The following is a 19,219-nucleotide window of genomic DNA, read 5'->3' as shown; positions in this document are numbered from 1 at the left end:
CACTAATAAGGGAATTTCCAATCTACTCCATGCCCAGCTTCCTCTAAGGCACAGGATAGTCCCTAGGGTGCCAATCCTCTCTCTGCAGCCACAAACATACCCCATGATGAGCAAATGATGAGAAAAAAAAAAAAAAAAAACCCAGATGAGGGAAAAGCTGCTCGGATGCCCCCAGCTCTCAGCCTCTTCACAGTAAAGCAAAACAGACCCAACAGACGCCTTCCTAGTGAAATCCAAACTTGCCCCACCCCCAACTCCAGCATGGTGACCCAAGATCTGGACGCTTATTTGAGTACCAGGAGCATGCACATGTCCCACGGCTTGGCCGTCATTCTCTGTTGCTCCACTGCACACACAGGGTATCAAACAGGAAGACATTCAGGGAACGGTTCCCACAGCCTGAGCCGACAGCAGGGGAAGAACAACGCGACCTCACTCTTCCTGCCCAAAATGAAACAGGAAAGCGGCTCCTAGGCTCTGGGGGGCGGGGGAAGCTGGGCTGGGACAGAAGGCGAGATGACGAGGCTCCCATGTGGGGGACAGGTAGGACACCCGCAAGCCTGCACGTCCACACCGCCAGGCTGGGCTACATTACCAGATGGTCAGAGAAGAGCCCTGGAGGGGTCCTGGTTGCTGGATCAACCCATTTATCACCTCTGAAATTCTAGTCAGGGAGCTGAGAACACCCAACACGTCACCCTGACTTCCTGGCGCGAGTGGAAACCCATGCAAGGATTTGATGTGGTATGCTCGTGGGTGCTCCAGCCTGCAGCCCATGCCGGGCCCTCTCCCTAACAACTCAAAAGTGGGTTCCAGATCTCACTTGGAGTGTAAACAAATTACAATCCTTCTCTCCCAGGATTTTCTGACAGTCTCTCCATAAGGGGTCAGCCCCCTCCCCAGAGGCAAGGTATTTAAGGCTCTCTTGATCACTCAAGTGTCCAGGAGACTTGGCATTCAAACAAGATTAGCCTATAGCTCAGACTGGCTGTGAAGAACTCTCGGTAGCCTCGCAAATGCTCGTCTTCGTATTTTTTAAAGAGAATTCAGAGTTTAGAAGTTCCTCAACAGACTCTCCCGTCTAAAGAATTAGTCTGACCTCCTGGTGACCTTCGGCCCTGAGGACAGTTGCTTTTCCAGAGCTTGTTGGCTGGTGACCACCTGGAGATCCTTGAGCTCTGGGTTGGGAGGGGCCATGAAGAAGGCAGTGGTGCCTTCCTCGGCTTGCTCAGGCAAGGCCACAGTGAACCCAGTCCGGGGGCAGACGAGGGTACAGCGGCTCCTACCCGCTTCCACTCAGGCTAGTCGAGGCCACAGGACTCAACAAGTACAGAGAGATACCTCCGTGAGCTCCTTCCTCTCCCTATCTGTGTTGTCACCCGTGGGTCTACACCATCTGTGGGCCCAGCCCTCCGCCCCGTGTGACCTGCTGCATTCCGGGAAGGAGATGGAAGTGATTCACTCAGGGAACTGTGACTGTCTCTTCCCAGGGAGGGGATGCTCCTGGGAGGTCCCAGCGGCCTTTCCCCAGGGGAGCCGCGCCCACTGCCTCTCGCTCCCAGGGTGTCCCGGGTCGGATCTGATCGGGCAACGGAAGAGTCAGGTGCGCCCGGCCGCCTGTCGGGGTCAGCCCTCCACCTGTCGCCACCGCCGGGCGCCCCGGAGCTCTGTGGCTCCCCGCCCTCTGCTCTTTGTTACAGCCCGACTTCCTGTTTGTGGTCGCCGACCCGGGCTCACTTCCCGGGCCGGGAAGCCGCCGAAGGCCGCGAGTTTCTCGGAGACACTCCCACTGAGTCCCGCCTCCTGCCTCCTCCGTATCAGCTCCCCCTCCCCACCCCCACCTCGCCCGGGAACCCGCGCGGGACGGGAGCCGCGGGAAGCGGGGTTCTCCAGCGGGCGTCACGGCTGGACCGCCGGGTGGCCATGGGACACTAGAGGGCGCTGCGCCGCCGCCCAGGCTGCTGTCCCGCTGGAGGCTCGTTGGGCCGCCCCGGGACAAAGCGGGGATCCAGTCCAGGAATCTTGAATCAGTTTGCGCCTCTGTTTGGGTCTTAAACTGAGAGTGCGATGCTTTCTCCCAGGTATTGTCCCGGTGAGGAACAAGGCCCCTTCACCAGCTAAAGCCAACTCTGACGCGCCCCCACCATCTTCCAGTCACCTCCTGCAGGTGCTCATTCTGACCTAAATGGAAAGGAGCAGTTAAAGCTAGTGATTAAAACTAAACTCCCTTCCATCGCCATCCCTCACTGTCAAGTGATCGGGGACATCCATTTCTTCAACACTCTTTGAGCGCCTATATTATTATAGGCCAGACATTGATTGCAAAGCACAGTGACTTATCTGAAGAGACTAATCAATCTGGAGAGGCTAACCATTTGGGTTTGTTAGTATGGCTTTGTTTTCATTTTCGTTTTGTTTTTGAGACAGGGATTTAGCTTAGGTTGGCCTTGAGTTTCTTTTTTTTTATGATTTATTTAACTTTATTTTACATGCAACGGTGTGAATTGTCAGATCACCCAGAAACTGGATTTACAATCACTTATGAGCCATGACGGTGCTGAGAATTGAACCTGCTTCCTCTGGAAGAGCCACCGAGCCATCTCTCCAGGCCCTTAATTTCAAAATTTATTTATGTTTCTCTGGGTGTGCCTGTGTTTCTGTGTGTGTGTGTGTGTGTGTGTGTGCATGTGTCTATAGTGTGGCTTTTGAATTCACCAAGATGAAAGCATTCAAGGGGACTGTCTTCATATCTGGCAGAGGCAGGCAGATCTCTGGGAGTTGGCCTTGAATTTCTTTTCTTTTCTTTTTTAATGATAAACTGATTGGCCCATTAGCTCAGGCTTCTTATTAACTCTTATAACTTACATTAACCTATTATTCTTATCTATGTTAGCCACATGGCTTCGTACCTTTTTCAGTGGGGCAATCACATCTTCCTTCTTCTGTGGTTGGGACGGGACTGGGGAGGAATAGGCTTCCTCCTTCCCGGAATTCCGGCCTTGAATTTCTTAAGTCAGCAAAGATGGCCTTGTCTTGGGGTCAGGTCACTTGAAGCCACTTGTAATAGTGAGCTACAGTGGTTACAGTTGCAAGCTGCAGTATTGTGTCCCACAAAGGACAAGAAAGGAAGCCTGGGGACTACAGAGCTGAATGCTTGAACCAACACCATGAATCAGAAAGGAGGAAAAGCTGGGTACAGTCGTGCACATCTTTAACTGCAGCACTAGGAACAAAGGATGACTGAGTTCAAGGCCAGCCTGGTCTACGTAGCAAGTTCCAGGACAGCCTGCGCTACAGACCTGGTCTCAGACACTCAGTCAGCAATGAGAGAGAGATGCAGAGACAGAGAGAATCCCGGGAGGTTTCTAGAGAGGACACTGCTCGAGCGTCAGTGGCCACGAGCTTTTAAACAGTCACCGAACCAAGAGAACAATAGGAAATGACTTTTCCTCTGCTCCTGCACCAGATGCCATATTTCTTTCCTGGCACTGGAGCTCCGCCATGAAATAGTATAGCTGTGGAACTGTCTTTGACTCACGAAGCACCTGAGGGCAGAGGCCTTTATCCGTGGAGCAGCTGTGATGGCATCGGCGTTTTCAGATTGTTGGTGTCAGAGTAACCTCCTGACTCACACTATTCCTGTCTCCTTCTTAGGGCAGGTGACCCTAAATGACTTTGGGAGGGGTACGGAATGCAGACAGCAGTTAGACCCCCACTGAAAGGCCTGTCAGTGGCCCATGGTGGCGGTTAGCTGAAAGTTCTATCTCAGGTTGCATGGATGACATATGAGTCCCAGTCAAGAATACACAAATAAGCCACACTGTGAACAAATAAAACAACAAATCAAAATCAATAATACACTATGATAGCTGATCGAAAGGACCTAATTCAGTGCATTCTTTCTTCTAGGTCTGACTTGCCCAGAACCTTGAGCCATGTTATTATCCTTTAAAAACCCTTTCTTTTCTGTTTTGTTTTTTGAAATAGGGTTTCTCTGTGTATCCCCTGCTGTCCCAGAACTCACTATATAGACCAGGCTGGCCTTGAACTCACAGAGATCTGCCTGTCTCTACCTCCTAAGTGCTAAGATTAAAGCACAGCCCAAAAAACCTTTATAACACCAGGCAGTGGGAAGCGGAGGCGGGGGCAGGGGGGTGGGTTTCCAGGAGTTCCAGGACAGGTTCCAAAGGTACACAGAGAAACCACATCTCAAAAAACCAAAATAAATGAATAAATAAGCAAAGCAAAACTGTTATCTTTGGGTTTTGATAGTTGTTTGTCCCCCTCCCCTAGTCCACAGTGTTCACTCAGAAGCGACAGGTCTCATTAATAAGAGTGCAAGGGTCACCTGCCTGCCACAGGAGAACATCGAAGGTTTTTGCTTGTTTGTTTTAGTTTTCTGTGTATGGGTGTTTTACCTGCATGTGTGCCTGTGAGCCACCTGTGGGCCTGGTGCTTGCAGAGGTCAGAAGAGGGTGTCAAATCCCTGGGGACAGGAGTTACCGATGGTTGTGAGTAGTCACAGTAGTCACGTGGGTGCTGGAAGTCAAACTCCTGTTCTCTGAAAACCAAGCCAGTGCTCTCAACCACAGAGCCATCTCTCCAGCCTCCAGCATCTACGTCAGTCTATGAATAAAAGCTCTGCTGTTTAGTTTCGGTGGCCTGGAGGCACAAGAAAACTGTGGGACTTGGGAACTGGAACTAAGTGTAGCCAGACTAGGAATCGTGACGATAACCCCAGTGGCCATGGGTGGATCCACAGAAGAACTTGGGGAAGCAGTGGTTTGAACAGGTGTAGAGTGGCATCTCATAGTAGAGGGTACTTGTTTTAGGAAGACTCCTGAGTTAGAAAAGCCTTCTGAGCTGGGCGGTGGTGACGCACGCCTTTAATCCCAGCACTTGGGAGGCAGAGGCAGGTGGATCTCTGTGAGTTTGAGGTCAACCTGGTCTACAAGAGCTAGTTCCAGGATAGTTAGGGCAGTTCCACAGAGAAACCCTGTCTTAAAAAAGCAAAGAAGAAAAAAAAAGAAAAAGAAAAGCCTTCTGATGGATGAAAGTTTGAACCTTAAAGGTCTGTGTATCAGGGAAGGACTTTGCTATACTATTTCAACCCTGCCAGAGAACAGACAGTATTAGGCAAACATAGGACCTACACAAATAAAAAGAACTTATCCCTCTTAAGCTAACACCAGTAATAGAGCCATACCTGAATCCAAATAAATGTTTCTCTGGACGGTATCCACATCTGAATAGTCCCTGAGACCCTGAGGAATCACATCTGAAGGTCTAGTCTGCATTGGGAAATAATCATCTAGAAAGAGAGGCTGATCTCAGGTTGAGTGGTTATGAGGTGTTTAGCATGACAGATTCCTAGAGAAACCCAGCAGGCATGGTAGATGAGGTAGCAAGCCCGGAGCTCACATAAGGCATGAAACACAGAGAGAGTCTTTACACTCTCAAACCTCTCCCCCAGTGACCTGTTTCTTCCAGCAAGGCCACAACTCTCAAACAGCACCACCAACTGGGGACCAAGTGCTCAAATGGCTGAGACAGTGGTGGGCATTTGTCATTCAAACCGTGACAAGGATTGTCTCTGAATCTCTGGGGCAGGGGCATCCTGGTGAGCTGTATGGCCTGGGAGGCTGGGACACCAAAAGCAAAGGATACAGAGGGATGTAGAAAAGGGTACCTGTTCAGGACAGTAATCCATTCTTTGCAATCTGGGCCAGGGTTACGGCTTAATTTTTAAATCTGAGGTCCTGGACTTGTCTTCATTTTCTGTAAGGTTCTCTCTGTATAGGTGTGTTAGGGAGGCATTTACAGGGAGCCATTAACCCTGTTGTTTTAAATTGGATATGATATTTACAAGTCTTGTGCCTCGGGTTTACTATAATAATAATAACAATAGCCGGGCGATGGTGGCGCATGCCTTTAATCCCAGCACTCGGGAGGCAGAGGCAGGCGGATCTCTGTGAGTTCGAGACCAGCCTGGTCTACAAGAGCTAGTTCCAGGACAGGCTCCAAAGCCACAGAGAAACCCTGTCTCGAAAAACCAAAATAATAATAATAATAACAACAATAATGTATTATTTTATTGAGACAGGGTTTCACTATGTAGCTCTAACTGACCTGGAACTTTCTATATAGACCACGATGGTCTTGAACTCACATAGATCACCTGCCTCTGCCTTCCAAGAGCTAGACTCGTTTTTGTTGTTGTTGCTTTTTGTTTTTGTTTTATTTTCTGAGTAGCTTTGGCTGTCATGGAATTTACTCTGTAGACCACATTGGCCTTGACCTCACAGAGATCTTCCTGCCCCTACCTCCAGCACAGGGGTGGGGGTGGGGTGGATTAAAGCCATGCACCACCACACCCAGCGGCCTTATTATTGGTATGTTTTAGTCATGTAAATGCATGTGTATCTTGTAGGGGTGTGTGCACATGAGTTCAAGTATCCGGAGGCCAGAGGTGTCATATTGCTGTGGTGGTTTGAATGAAAATGGCCTCCAAGTTTGAATAGTTGGCCCCTGTTGGTGAAACTATTTGGGAAGGATTAGAAGATGTGGCTTTGTTGGAGGAGGTGGGTCACTAGGGTTGGCTTTGAGGTTTGATTGATTGATTGATTGGTTTTTCAAGACAGGTTTTCTCCATGGAACAGCCCTAGCTGTCTTGGGAATAGCTGTTGTAAACCAGGCTGGTCTCAAACGCACAGAGATCCGCCTGCCTCTGCCTCCTGAGTGCTGGGATTAAAGGCATGTGTTACCACCGCCTGGCAGTTTTGAGGTTGTAAAAGACTCACCATTCCCAGTGTTCTCTAATTCCTACTTGTGGATCAGGAAGTGAGCTCTCAGTTTTTCCTGTTGCTGTGCCCTTGCTCCAGTGCCATGGACTCTAATCCTCTGAAAGTTGCCTTGGTCATGGTGTTTTGGGCACAGCAATAGAAAAGAAACACTGTTACGCACTAAGCTATCTCTCCAGCCCTGTGCCTCTGGTTTTAAAAGGTATGGATTGATTGCTGTTGGGAAAAAAAGAGGAATCTTAGATGGATTTTAGCAGGAGAATTGTTTGCTCTTCCAGTTTGTCCCCTGATGGCCTAGACACTCAGACTAAGTTCAGTCTCTATTAAAGAAAGGATGAGACTTCATCTTGGGGCCATAGAGACAGTGGTCCCCAAGTGAGGCCTGTTTTGTCCCAAAGGGGCATAGAATTTCAGGTTATTAGGGAGTGGTATTAGGAAGGCACAAAGCAGCTCAGGCGAGGAAAAGTAGATTTGACTTAAGCCCCAGGTTACCGTCCACGGTTTTGGGGAAGGCAAGGCAGGAGCTCAAGCAGCTGGTCATATCACATCTACAGTCAGGAGCAGAGGAAACTAATGCACCCGTGCTGCCTGTCTGCTTCCTAGCCAACTTCCCCAAGCTTTCTATCATCAGAACCTTCTGCCTAGGGAAAGGTCCTACTCACAATGGGCTGGCTGGGTTTCCCTTTATCAATTAACAATCAAAACAATTCCCTAGCCAGGTGCCTTTAATCTTAGCACTCAGGATGCAGAGGCAGGTGGATCTCTTTGATTTCAAGGCCAGCCTGGCCTACACAATGAGTTCTATGCCAGCCAAGAGTGAGACCTACATAGTGAGACTCTGTATCAAAAAAAAAAAAAAAAAAAGAAAGGCAGACGTTCCCACAAACAACCGATGAAGACAATTACTTAACTGAGCCACTCTTCCCAGGTGACTCTAAGTCATGCAAAGCTGACATTTGAAACCAACATCATACCTCCCCAACTCCAACCAAGGGGATGAGTAAATAGAGTCAGGGACTTTTCTGAGGCTTCCATCACAGTTGCAGATCAGAAAAAACAAAAACTAGGACTGGAAGCCAAGCGGTGGTGGCACACGCCGTTAATACCAACACTAGGGAGGCAGAGACAGGACGGTCTCTGTGAGTTCAAGGCCATTCTGGTCTGCAAAGTGAGTTCCAGGACAGGCTCCAAAACTACACAGAAAAATCCTGTCTCAAACAAACAAACAAAAACAAAACAAACTAGAGCCGGGAGGGGGCTCAGTGTTAAGAGCACCGGCTGCTCTTGGAGAGAAGAATGGTTCTCAGAACCCACACAGTGGCTCAAGACAATTTGTCGTTTTTTAAAATAATTTATTTACTTTTATTTTATGTGCATTGGTATTTAGTAGGTCTGTGAGAGGATGCTTGATCCCCTGGAACTGGAGTTACAGACAGGTCTGAGGCACTATGTAGGTACAGAGAACTGAACCCGGGTCCTCTGGAGGAACAGCCAGTGCTCTTAACCTCTGAGCCGTCTCTGCTGCTCCCTCAAGACCATTTGTAACTCCAGTTCTGAGGGGTCCAATGTCCTCTTCTGGCCTTCTTGGGCAACACACACACACACGGAGGCAAAACACTCATACATATAAAGTAAAAATAAATAATTTGGGAGGTTTCTTCTCTTTTTTTTTATTTATTTGTTTATTTATTTAGTTTTTCAAGACAAGGTTTTTCTGTGTAGGCCTGGCTATCTTGGAACTATCTTTGTAGACCAGGCTGGCCTCGAACTCACCAGAGATTCACCTGTCTCTGCCTCCCAAGTGCTGGGATTAAAAGCATGTCTCACAACGCCTGGGTGGTTTTTGTTGTTGTTTTGTTTTGGTCTTTCTTTCTTTCTCTCTCTTTCTTTCTTTCTTTCTTTCTTTCTTTCTTTTTCTTTCTTTCTTTCCTTTCTTTTGTTTTTTGTTTTTTGAAACAGGGTTTCTCTGTGGCTTTGGAGCCTGTCCTGGAACTAGCTCTTGTAGACCAGGCTGGCCTTGAACTCACAGAGCCCGCCTCTGCCTCCCGAGTGCTAGGATTAAAGGCCTGTGCCACTGTCACCTGGCTTTTTTTTTTTTTTTTTTTTTGAGACAGGGTCTCACTATGAATCTCTGACTGTCCTGGAGCTCACTGTGTAAACCAGGTTTGAACTCACAGATCCACCTGCCTCTGTAAAGCAAACCCTACAAAACAAAAACGAATGCTGAAAATAGAGCCCTTCTGGACCAACCTGTGAATCTCTTGTCTGCCAAAAGAAGAAACTAAGCAGGCTAGAGGTAGAATTGCATCCATTGAATCTCAGTATTTAGCCTGATCACATTGGTAAGCCACTCAATTCTTCAGAGCTGAGTCAGACAGACAGACTGTGACTCTGCCGTGGATACAATGGAAAGTAAAAAATCTTAAATGAAAATAATTAGTCAACCACGCATCAGACACTGGCTAAAGAGCTGCAGCCCTTGTTCACCACACAAGGCGAATACCATCCCTATTATTTCACAGTTAAGGAGATTGATGAGCAGAGACAGCGTGGTGGCCCAGCGTGATGGCCCAGCGTGATGACCCAGCTGATGGGTGGTGGAGTGGGGCTCAAGCCTGAATGTAGAGACCAAGGCTACGCAGGCTGGGCAGCCTACTGGGATTAGCAGATTTATAAGGTAACTTCATCCTTAAGCATATTAATTTATGCAATTCTTCATTTCCCAAAACAAATGCTTCCCCTCTTTCGGATAAACAAGCCTCCTAGCAACAATTGTTGACCAAAGCTTCTGGGATGAGAAGTGAGAAGACAGAGATCACAAGGAAATGGGAAGTGGCTGCTGTTTTTAGGAGAACAATAAGGAAAGGTTAATTCAGGAAAGATGCAGACGAGGAAGCCCTCAGGTGCGCGTCATGTGCGAGACACATGTGACTCTGCAAGGTGGAGGTGATGTCTGGCCATCACTGCTCCTGGGCTGGCACCTCTGCAGACATCGGCAGCCCCTCTGCGGACATCAGCAGCCACCTCTGTGGACATCAGCAGCCCCCTCTGTGGACGTGGACGACATCAGCAGCCCCCTCTGTGGACAACATCAGCAGCCCCCTCTGTGGACGACATCAGCAGCCCCCTCTGTGGACATCAGCAGCCCCCTCTGTGGACATCAGCAGCCCCTCTGTGGACATCAGCAGCCCCCTCTGTGAACGACACCAACAGCCCCCTCTGCGGACAACATCAGCAGCCCCCTCTGCGGGCGACATCAGCAGCCCCCTCTGTGGACATCAGCAGCCCCTTTCTGGAGGTCCTGTGGAAGGAAAACTAAGGTGTACTGGCTGCTGGTGTCAAAGGAAGCAGGCAGCTAAGTGAGTGGCTTAAAGGGGCGCGAGGACTGTGGACCGGCAAGGACAGCAATAGGAAGGCGTTGGGTCCCCTAGCCAACTTTTGTCGACATTTCTGTTTTGAGAGTGTTCAATTTGTGTTGCTAGTATGCAAGATATTACCCCGACTTTCTCAAGGTAACACTGCATTTTATTTTATTTGGTTTTTCGAGACAGGGCCTCTCTCTGTAGCAGTCCTGGCTGTCCTGGAACTCAATTTGTAGACCGGGTTGGTCTTGAACTCAAGGAGACTGGCCTACCTCTGCCTCCCAAGTGCTGGGATTAAAGGTGTGTGCCACCACTGCATGGTTTAAGAGTGCATATTCTTGCCAGTGGTGGTGGTGGTGCATGCCTTTGATCCCAATTTGCAGATCCCAAGTTGTAGAGGCAAGTGGATCTCTATGAGTTCAAGGCCAGCCTGGTTTGCAGAGCTAGTTCCAGGACGGTCAAGGCTACACAAAGAAACTCTGTCTTAAAACAACAGCAACAACAACAAAAAGAGTACATATTCTCTCTTTTCTTCCTTCTCCCCCCAACCCTCCCCTCCATTGTTCTTACATTTGTGGGTGACCTTCCGTATTCTATTACTATATTGACTTCCCTGGAGCTTCAAGGAGAAATACATTTTGGGGGAGTTCTTATTTCGATGGAAGGAGGTTTGCCTGTCTGTGTTACAGACTCAGGATCTGTAACTATGCCACTGTGAGTTGTATGACTGACTTGCCTCTGTACTTATCTGTGAAATTATATTTACCTTCCCACAGCGTGGAGAAGTTTATAATTATATATATAATCTTGAGACAAGGTCTTACTATAGAGCCCTGGCTGGCCTAAAATTCAGTATGTAGACCAGGTTAGTCTTGAAATTCCAGAGACCCACCTGCATCTGCCTCCCAGGAGAAGTTTATAATTAGAATGGATACAAAAGTATTTAGCGAACTGTCTGGCACATGGGGAAATAACCAGTAAGTTATTGTTTCTGGTGTGTAAACATGAGGTGCAGGCGATGGGTAACCAGATGTTACCTAAGGGGTTGCAGAAGCAAGTGTCAAGTGAGTGTGTCTAACTGTGGATAAGATCAGGTTTCAGTTTGGTTGGGTAGGAAGAGGTTTGAAAGAGACTCTCACGGAAGTGTTCCCTCGGTGGTTCAGACACATGTGCTTTGTATGTAATTACATACATCATAGTTGAGTTTCCATGCCAGTAAATCCAGGCACACAGAATTGTTTCCAGTGGATTCACAGATTTAATGGGCCATGTCAATTTTGTGTTATATCTATGGCTGAATGTTTAAGCTTTTTGGAGCATCTGTGCCTGTGTGTGCATGTTCGTTTCTGTCATGTGAGCTGACCATAATTTACTCAAACTTTTAGCTATTTTTGGATAGCTACATGGCGAGACTCCATCTCAGAAAAAAGAAGGAAACTGCACTTCAGGTTGGAGGTGTAGCCCAGTGGTTAGCACGCTGACCCAGCATTCACAAAACCCTGGGTCTTACCCCCAGAATTGCACAAATCAGAGTTGCTGACGCATTTGATGTAGAAGCAGTAAAGCGAGAAGTTCAAGGTCGTCTTCATCTCCATAGCAAACTCAGGCCAGCCTAGAATACACGAGACTTTGTTACAACAGGCAAAAACAAACAAAAATGACATTTCAGGACCGGTGAGATGGGGCAGTACGTAAAAGGCCTTGCCACAGAACTCGATGACCTGAATTGGATCTCTGGAACTCCTAAAAGCTGCCCTGTGACCTTCACACATGCTTGCATACGTACATCTACTCAAATAATATGAAATAAATAAATAGAGTGAAGATAATCATATCATTAAACCTTATCATTTCTCAACTGCAACGCCCACACTTCAACACTTGTATTTGATGTTTCCACCATTATTGAGGTATTCTTCCTCTTATTTATTTGTTGCAAAAGGATCTCACATTGTAACCCAGGCTTGCTTGGAACTCACTATGTAGCCAAGACTAGTCTCAAATTTGTAGCAAGCCTCTGAGCCACCACATCCTGTTTATTGTTGTTTTTTAAGAGTTTTACTATTGCTCACGTGACTGTCCATAACCTGCATTTTTGCTTTACTAAGCAGCCATTGGCATTTTTACTAGAATGTCTTCATAATAGATACTGACTTTAAATGAAGTCAAAATAGCCTTGTTTTGGGAAAGAATCTCACTATGTAGCTCAGGCTGACCTTGAACTCAGGATCTTCCAGTCTCAGTTTGCAGGTGTGAACCATCCCCCTTGTCAAAAATAGACTTCTTTGAAAAAAGTCTTGTGTTTTTTTCTCGAGCCCAGGTTTCTCTGTGTAACAGTTATAGCTCTCTTGGAACTTGCTCTGTAGACCAGGCTGGCCTCAGGCTCACAGATCTTCACCTGCCTCTGCCTCCCGAGTGCTGGGATTGAAGGTGTGCATCACCACCGCTGGGCTTCATCTCAGTCTTTTATAAGTTGAAAAGGTTGTATCTGGTTATTGTACAACCTGTTTTTTCATATAACTATATACCATGTTAATGTTTCAATACCAGTAAGCACAGCCATACAGAATCTTGTTTAATCAGGTGGTGGTGGCTCACGCCTTTAATCTCAGCACTCAGGAGTTGAAGGCAGGTGGATCTCTGTGAGTTCAAGGTCAGCCTGGACAGGCTCCAAAGCTACAGAGAAACCCTGTCTCAAAAAACAAAAAACCAAAACAACAAAAACAAAAGAATCGTGTCTAATGGCTTCACAGATGTAGCTGGGTGTATCAGCTCCGTTACTGTATATGGATGATACTTGTTTTCTGTGTGTGTCTTGTTCTCTATGTGTTCACTCCTCTATTATGTGGACTGACCACAATTTACTTGAATATTTAGCTATTTTTAGGTATTTAAGGATTTCTTCCTTTGCTTTTGCTACCACAAATACCATTAAAATTTCAGGCACATGATTTTTTTTCATATTGTGAAGAATTCCCTGAAGTGGAAAGAGTGGATTGCAGGGTCGTTTGTATCATATTTTCAGGAGTGCATTGTTTTCCCATCTCCCACCAAAGACTATTTTCTGTAAGAAGCAGCAGCAAAGCGGGTACTAAGATGAACACACAGAGCGGATAGGGAAGAGAGGGGAGAAAAAACACAGAGTGCCAGCAAAGAGGAAAATTACCAGATAACCACCATTTTTTCTAGATGATTTTCCACTCAGAAAAGTCATGTGTGATCCTCATAGGTGACTCAGACCTGGAGCAAGCACACAGCAAAGGTACGGATCCGTATCCTATTTCCACTACTACCAGAGTAATCAAAATTTCCTCCAGTTTTGAGAATATTTGCACTCTTGAGCCGGGCGGTGGTGGCGCACGCCTTTAATCCCAGCTCTCGGGAGGCAGAGGCAGGCGGATCTCTGTGAGTTTGAGGCCAGCCTGGTCTACAAGAGCTTGTTCCAGAATAGGCTCCAAAAGCTACAGAGAAACCCTGTCTTGAAAAACAAACAAAAGAATATTTACACTCTGTTCATCCATACATTTAGAGACGGAGTCTTGCTTTGTGGCCCATGCTGGCCTAAATTTCTAGGTCTCTGTCCTCAGCCTCCTGAAAGCTGGGATTAATACTTAGACACTTTGGAATAAATCAATCCATTTTACGTAATTTTGGGATTAGACTCGCTGACAGTTTCCACTGCCCACGAGCTCACACCAGTTCCTTCAAGTGGAAGGCCTTCTGCTGTTTCCCTTCCCAGTGAGAGATGCCCAGAGGGGCAGCATCTTGCTGCTGCTTAGGTCAAGCTCTATCTCCCCTCCAGCCTACAGTTTGGGGTGGCAGAGGCCACGCCGCCAGGTGCAGCAAGGGCCGGATGCTGGGAAGACCTGCCTGCGGTGGCTCTTGCAGGGTTCAGGACAGAGAGGAACTGCCAGGGAGACAGCTGGTGCCCGGTGCCCAAACACACTACTAGGCAAGACGAAAGGCGAGAAGGCTGCAGCTGCCCTCAATCCTCTGTGTTCTCTTTAATCAACATCCCCCCGAATCTCGGTGCCTACACATATTAGCCACTGCTGCAAGACCCCAAGCCCAGGAAAATGAAACCCATAACCTTGGGATAAAAGTGGCCTGGCATTCTTCTCTTTATGGCCTTGCACCACAGGTGCTGGCAGTCATCCTCAAAGTGACCGCTCTGTCCACGGCTGTTCAGTTTTGGCTTTTCTTCAAACCCACCAGAACTCAGGGGTCCCATTTGGGGCCCTGGGCGTAGCCCTCACGTGAGGTCTTGGAGCTTGCACCACCCAGTCTGACTCAATTGCAGCCTTGGCAAAATCCCTTACCACCCCGTGACTCAGTTTCTCCAACTGCTCACATGGGCAATAACATGAGGCACCAGAGTGGAATGCGGAGGGGGCCAGAGACGGCTCCTCTGCAGTGCGTGTTTTCAGGCGAGGCCCCAGAGGCTAGAGTTTGTGCCTCCCAGAGCGTTCTTTCTGAGCGTGCCCTGCACTGGCCACCGCTTTGGATGCCAATGATTCTGCAAAGTGCACAGGCGGGGGAGGCACTGTCCGGGTCATTGAGGGCCTCCCAGGGAGACGGCGGGTGCCCGCGACGGTTCCAGGCCCGTTCCCAGTGCCCGCAGCCTGACGCAATCCGACGCGCCCTTGCTGCATGCGGGTGCTGGGGAAACCTTCCCCGCCGTTGCATCACTCCAGCCAGGTCTGCCACGGAGGAGGAGCCGAACCAATCAGCACGCTCGCAGGGCCGGGGGCGGGCTGCTCTGGTACCCACTTGGAGGGCGGCGCGGTTAACCGAGAAGCAAAAGCCAAACGTGATTGGCCAAAAGGGGATTTGCCCCGCCCCAATCACCGAGACAGCAGGAGGCAGCTGGAGGTCCCTCCCGGCCGAAGGGTTTAAAGAGCGCCTCTGGGGGTGCCACTCAGCTGGAGCGTCCGATCGGTGCCAGGCCAGGTGTACGCGTCCGTCGGTCTTTCCGTGCCCGTGCCGGAGACCAGCCCCGGAGGCCGCCTGGGCCCGTCCCTGCGCCCGGCACCATGAAGCAGGAGTCCGCAGCCCAGAGCACCCCGCCTCCCTCACTGTCGCCTGCACCATCCACGCAGCCTTCCTGGGAGGATGGCGACCCCCAAGCCCTGTGGATTTTCGGGTACGGCTCCCTAGTGTGGAGGCCGGATTTTGCCTACAGCGACAGCCGCGTGGGCTTTGTACGTGGCTACAGCCGCCGGTTCTGGCAGGGAGACACCTTCCATAGGGGCAGCGACAAAATGGTGAGCATCCATCCTACTGTGACTAGAGGAGTGAGGTGGGGTCGGCGGGAGAGTGGGCGCCCATGTCCTGTAATGTCAGGGACTTTGGGCTAACTGAAGGAGATGTGTAAGCCTGGTTTGTGGTTTAAATTTGTGTGCCTGGGGTGTTTGTGTGTGAGCTTGGCGTTTGTACCTGTGGATTCTTGTGTTGATTACCAGTCCGGCCACCCGCTGTTTGTTTCTTCTGCATCTGCCCAGCACTCCCTGTCCTTGTCACTGGATGAATGGCGCCCTCTGAGGTTCGGGGGTTTGGGCCGGCACTTTTTTTTATTGAGGTCTACATTGTTCTCTGCTCACCTCCCCTTCATCCCTCTCCCAAGGTTCCCATGCTCCCAATTTACTCAGGAGATCTTGTCTTTTTCTACTTCCCATGTAGATTAGATCTATGTATGTGTGTCTTACGGTCCTCATAGTCACCTAGGTTCTCTGGGATTGTGGTTTGTAGGCTGATTTTCTTGGGCCGGCACTTTTGGCTGTTGACAAATATGATTATTTCTTCTTCCTCTGCTTCCTCCTCGTCTTCCTCTTCCTCCTCCTCTTTCTTGCCTACTTCTTGCTATGTAGCTTCAAACTTATGGCAAACCCTCTCCCTCTCAAGGCTCTGGAGCATATCACAGGCTCAAGTCACAACTGGATTAAAGCTCAGGGGTGTGTATGTGCGTGTGCGCGTGCGTGTGCGCGCGCGTGTGCGTGCGCCGCTGGAGATTGGACCTGAGGCTTGTGCATGATAGGCAAACACCCTGCCACTAAGGTACATCCACAGCCCTTTTTGGAAGTGCTAATACCTAACTTGTTTTTTTTTCAAAATCTTGCTTCCCTTTCTAGCCTGGCCGAGTGGTGACCCTCCTTGAAGATCGTGAGGTAAGTGAGCAGTCAAGAGGGGAGTCCTGGGATCCAATATGCAAGGGTGCAGAAGGTCACTCGTGGGTTAGTGGAAGTGGAACCTAACTCGGTGCTTCTTGGAGAATCACCTGAGGATCTTATAAAGATGCAGGCCTGAGCGGGGCAGTGGTGGCGCATGCCTTTAATCCCAGCACTTGGGAGGTAGAGACAGGAGGATCTCAGTGAGTTCGAGGCCAGCCTGGTCTACAAAGGGAGTTCTAGGACAACCAGAACTGTTGCACAGAAAAACCCTGTCTCAACACCCCCCCCACACACACACACACCTGCAAAAGTCTGCAAGCCTGAATTTAGGCGCAGAGTGGCGTAAGTTCATTAGTTCCCAGGGTGAACGATATACATAGGCCTGCTGGTCATCTGGGGCAAGGCCACTGATGTCAAACCCTTAAGAAAGGTGAAATAGGGGATGGCTCAGCAGCTAAGAGCCCTGGCTGCTCTTCTAGAGGTCCAGAGTTTAATTCCCAGCAACCATATGGTGGCTCACACCCATCTGTGGTGGGATCTGATGTCCTCCCGTTGCGTTGCATCAAGTTTTACATGCAGATAGAGCGTTCATTTTCATAAAATAAGTCAATAAATCTTAGCGGAAAGAAAGGAAGGAAGGAAGGAAGGAAGGAAGGAAGGAAGGAAGGAAGGAAGGAAGGAAGGAAGGTGAAATAGCCAGGCATGGAGGCTCTTGCCTATAATCCCAGCACCCAGGAAGCAGAGGCAGGTGGTTATCTGTGAGTTCAAAGTTACTTTTGGCTACATAAGTACAAGGCCAGCCTATATGAGACTTTGTCTCAAAAAAAAAAAAAAAAAAATCGAGGGAGGATACTGCTTCTGGGTACCTCGGCTGCAGCCAACCACTTTATTTTTTTAATTTCATGGAGAAGTGGCTCAGTAGTTAGAAGCACTTCCTGCTTTTCCAAAGGACCTGGATTTGGTTCCCAGCACCTATGCGGTTGCTCACAATCTGTAACTCCAGTTCCAGGGAATCTGGCCTCTTCTGGCCTCTGAGGTCACCAGGTACACATATGGCTCACAAACCTACATGCAGGCAAAATACTCATACACATAATTTTAAAAATTGTTTATCTGCATGTATGCTTGTATGCACCTGCTTAGGTCACCTGTGGAGGTAAATCCTTCCATGTACGTCCCAGGACTAAATTTAGGTTGCATGGTAGCAAGCTCCCTACCCCTTGAGCCATCTCCCCACTCTCCCATCTCGTTTATAGAGCCCAGTGTGGAGCCTGTCTGGGGTAACATTCTGGAGTAAAGGAGGAACCAGCAATGGACAGTGTGACTGACTGGAGTGTCTCTGCTTTCTCCCAGGGCTGCACTTGGGGTGTGGCATACGAGGTTCGAGGGGAGCAGGTAAAGGAGGCCCTGAAGTACCTGAATGTAAGGGAAGCCGTACTTGGAGGCTACGACACTAAGGAAGTCACCTTCTATCCTCAAGACACCCCTGACCAACCCCTCACAGCCCTGGCCTACGTGGCCACTCCACAGAACCCTGGCTACCTGGGCCCTGCTCCAGAAGAGGTCATTGCCACACAGATTCTTTCCTGCCGCGGCTTCTCTGGCCACAACCTTGAGTACTTACTGCGTCTGGCGGACTTCATGCAGCTCTGTGGGCCTCAGGCGCAGGATGCGCACCTGGAAGCCATTGTGGATGCCGTAGGAACAATGTTGCCCTGCTCTTACCTCACTGAGCAGGCTCTGGCACTGGTTTGAGACGCCGAGTCCCAGCAGGGAGTGTCCGCGTGGTCACTGGTGAACATCAGCATGTAGCACTGGAGACAGACTGGATGGAACTAGAGAAATATGAGAAGGCAGGGCGGGTGACTGGGGACTTTGTGTCTTCTGGCCCCTGCCTGTCTGCTAGCTTCGGACTCTTTCTGGATTGATGCTGACTTTACTACTTGAATCTTTTATTTATTGCACCATGTTGGTGTGGTGGGCAGGGCAGGTGGGGGGCCTGCCCTGGATGTGGGCCCTGCTGTGCGGTGGCTCTGCCCTAGTCCTCTGGTGCCTGACCAGAATCCCCCTGTTGCTGCTGCTAATTTCATACTGCCCAGGCCTCCTCCACATCCCCAGGGAGCCTCCAAGAGCCTTGACTCTCTGTTCACTCAGACTAACTATCCCCAGCCCTGGAAATGTCACTTCCCCATGTTCCCAGCCTGCTGGATGAGGGGCAGCAGAGAACCAGGAGTGAGAGCCCTTCAAGGACCAAGGTCCAGCATCCCTCTTCACCGCCTGGGAACCGGGGCAGCGCTGGAACCTACGCACAGACACAGCTGCTTGGACTGGGCCTCTTTCCCCGTTCAGTTTCATTCCCCTGTCCTTCTGTCTGTCCTTCTGTCTGTCTGGATCACTGGTAAACCTGTGGAAACATCACTACAGGTCCTCATCCCTTCTCAGTGTCTGTCCTACATTATTATCCATAAACAATCTTTAATTCCCTTTGCCAGAATGTGTTCTGTCTTTGTGTGGGGCTTGGGTGAGTGAACATGGGGAGGGACAAGGCTCCCTCTCCTCTCCCGGCACCTGGGTGGGGAGGGCAGGTGCCACTGTTTCCAGGGCTTTGTGTACACAGATGCTAGAACTCCACCTGCCAGCCTGGGAGCAGCAAGCTTGCCCCTGCCCCAGGACCCTGTGCTCCACCCTCCCCAGCTGTCCCAAGGCTGGTTTGCTTGGCGCTCACACTAGACTTTCCTTCATCTTTAGGGCCAGCCACTGTCTCTTTCTGAAAGCCCCTTCAGATCATGGCTACTTATTGAGGGGCACCTGGACTGGGGTATGAGGATGATAGCTTCTGAGCAATGCATAGAGAAGGTGCCGTGGCCTGGAACTGATCCTTGTTCCCAGT

At 49.4% G+C, this 19,219-nt stretch overlaps 1 protein-coding gene across 1 annotated transcript; it reads left to right on the top strand.

Moving 5' to 3' along the window:
* Positions 1-15,036: 15,036 nt before the first annotated feature.
* On the top strand, positions 15,037-18,807 carry Chac1 (ChaC glutathione specific gamma-glutamylcyclotransferase 1). Its single transcript, XM_057781360.1, has 3 exons — positions 15,037-15,426; positions 16,291-16,326; positions 17,683-18,807. The coding sequence occupies exons 1-3, from the start codon at positions 15,196-15,198 to the stop codon at positions 18,082-18,084; spliced, it is 669 nt and encodes a 222-aa protein (XP_057637343.1). The 5' UTR covers positions 15,037-15,195; the 3' UTR covers positions 18,085-18,807.
* The last annotated feature ends 412 nt before the right edge of the window (positions 18,808-19,219 follow it).

This window comes from Chionomys nivalis, chromosome 9 (assembly GCF_950005125.1).
Source record: "Chionomys nivalis chromosome 9, mChiNiv1.1, whole genome shotgun sequence".
Lineage (NCBI taxonomy): Eukaryota > Metazoa > Chordata > Mammalia > Rodentia > Cricetidae > Chionomys > Chionomys nivalis.
This window is presented reverse-complemented; position numbering and strand designations above follow the sequence as displayed.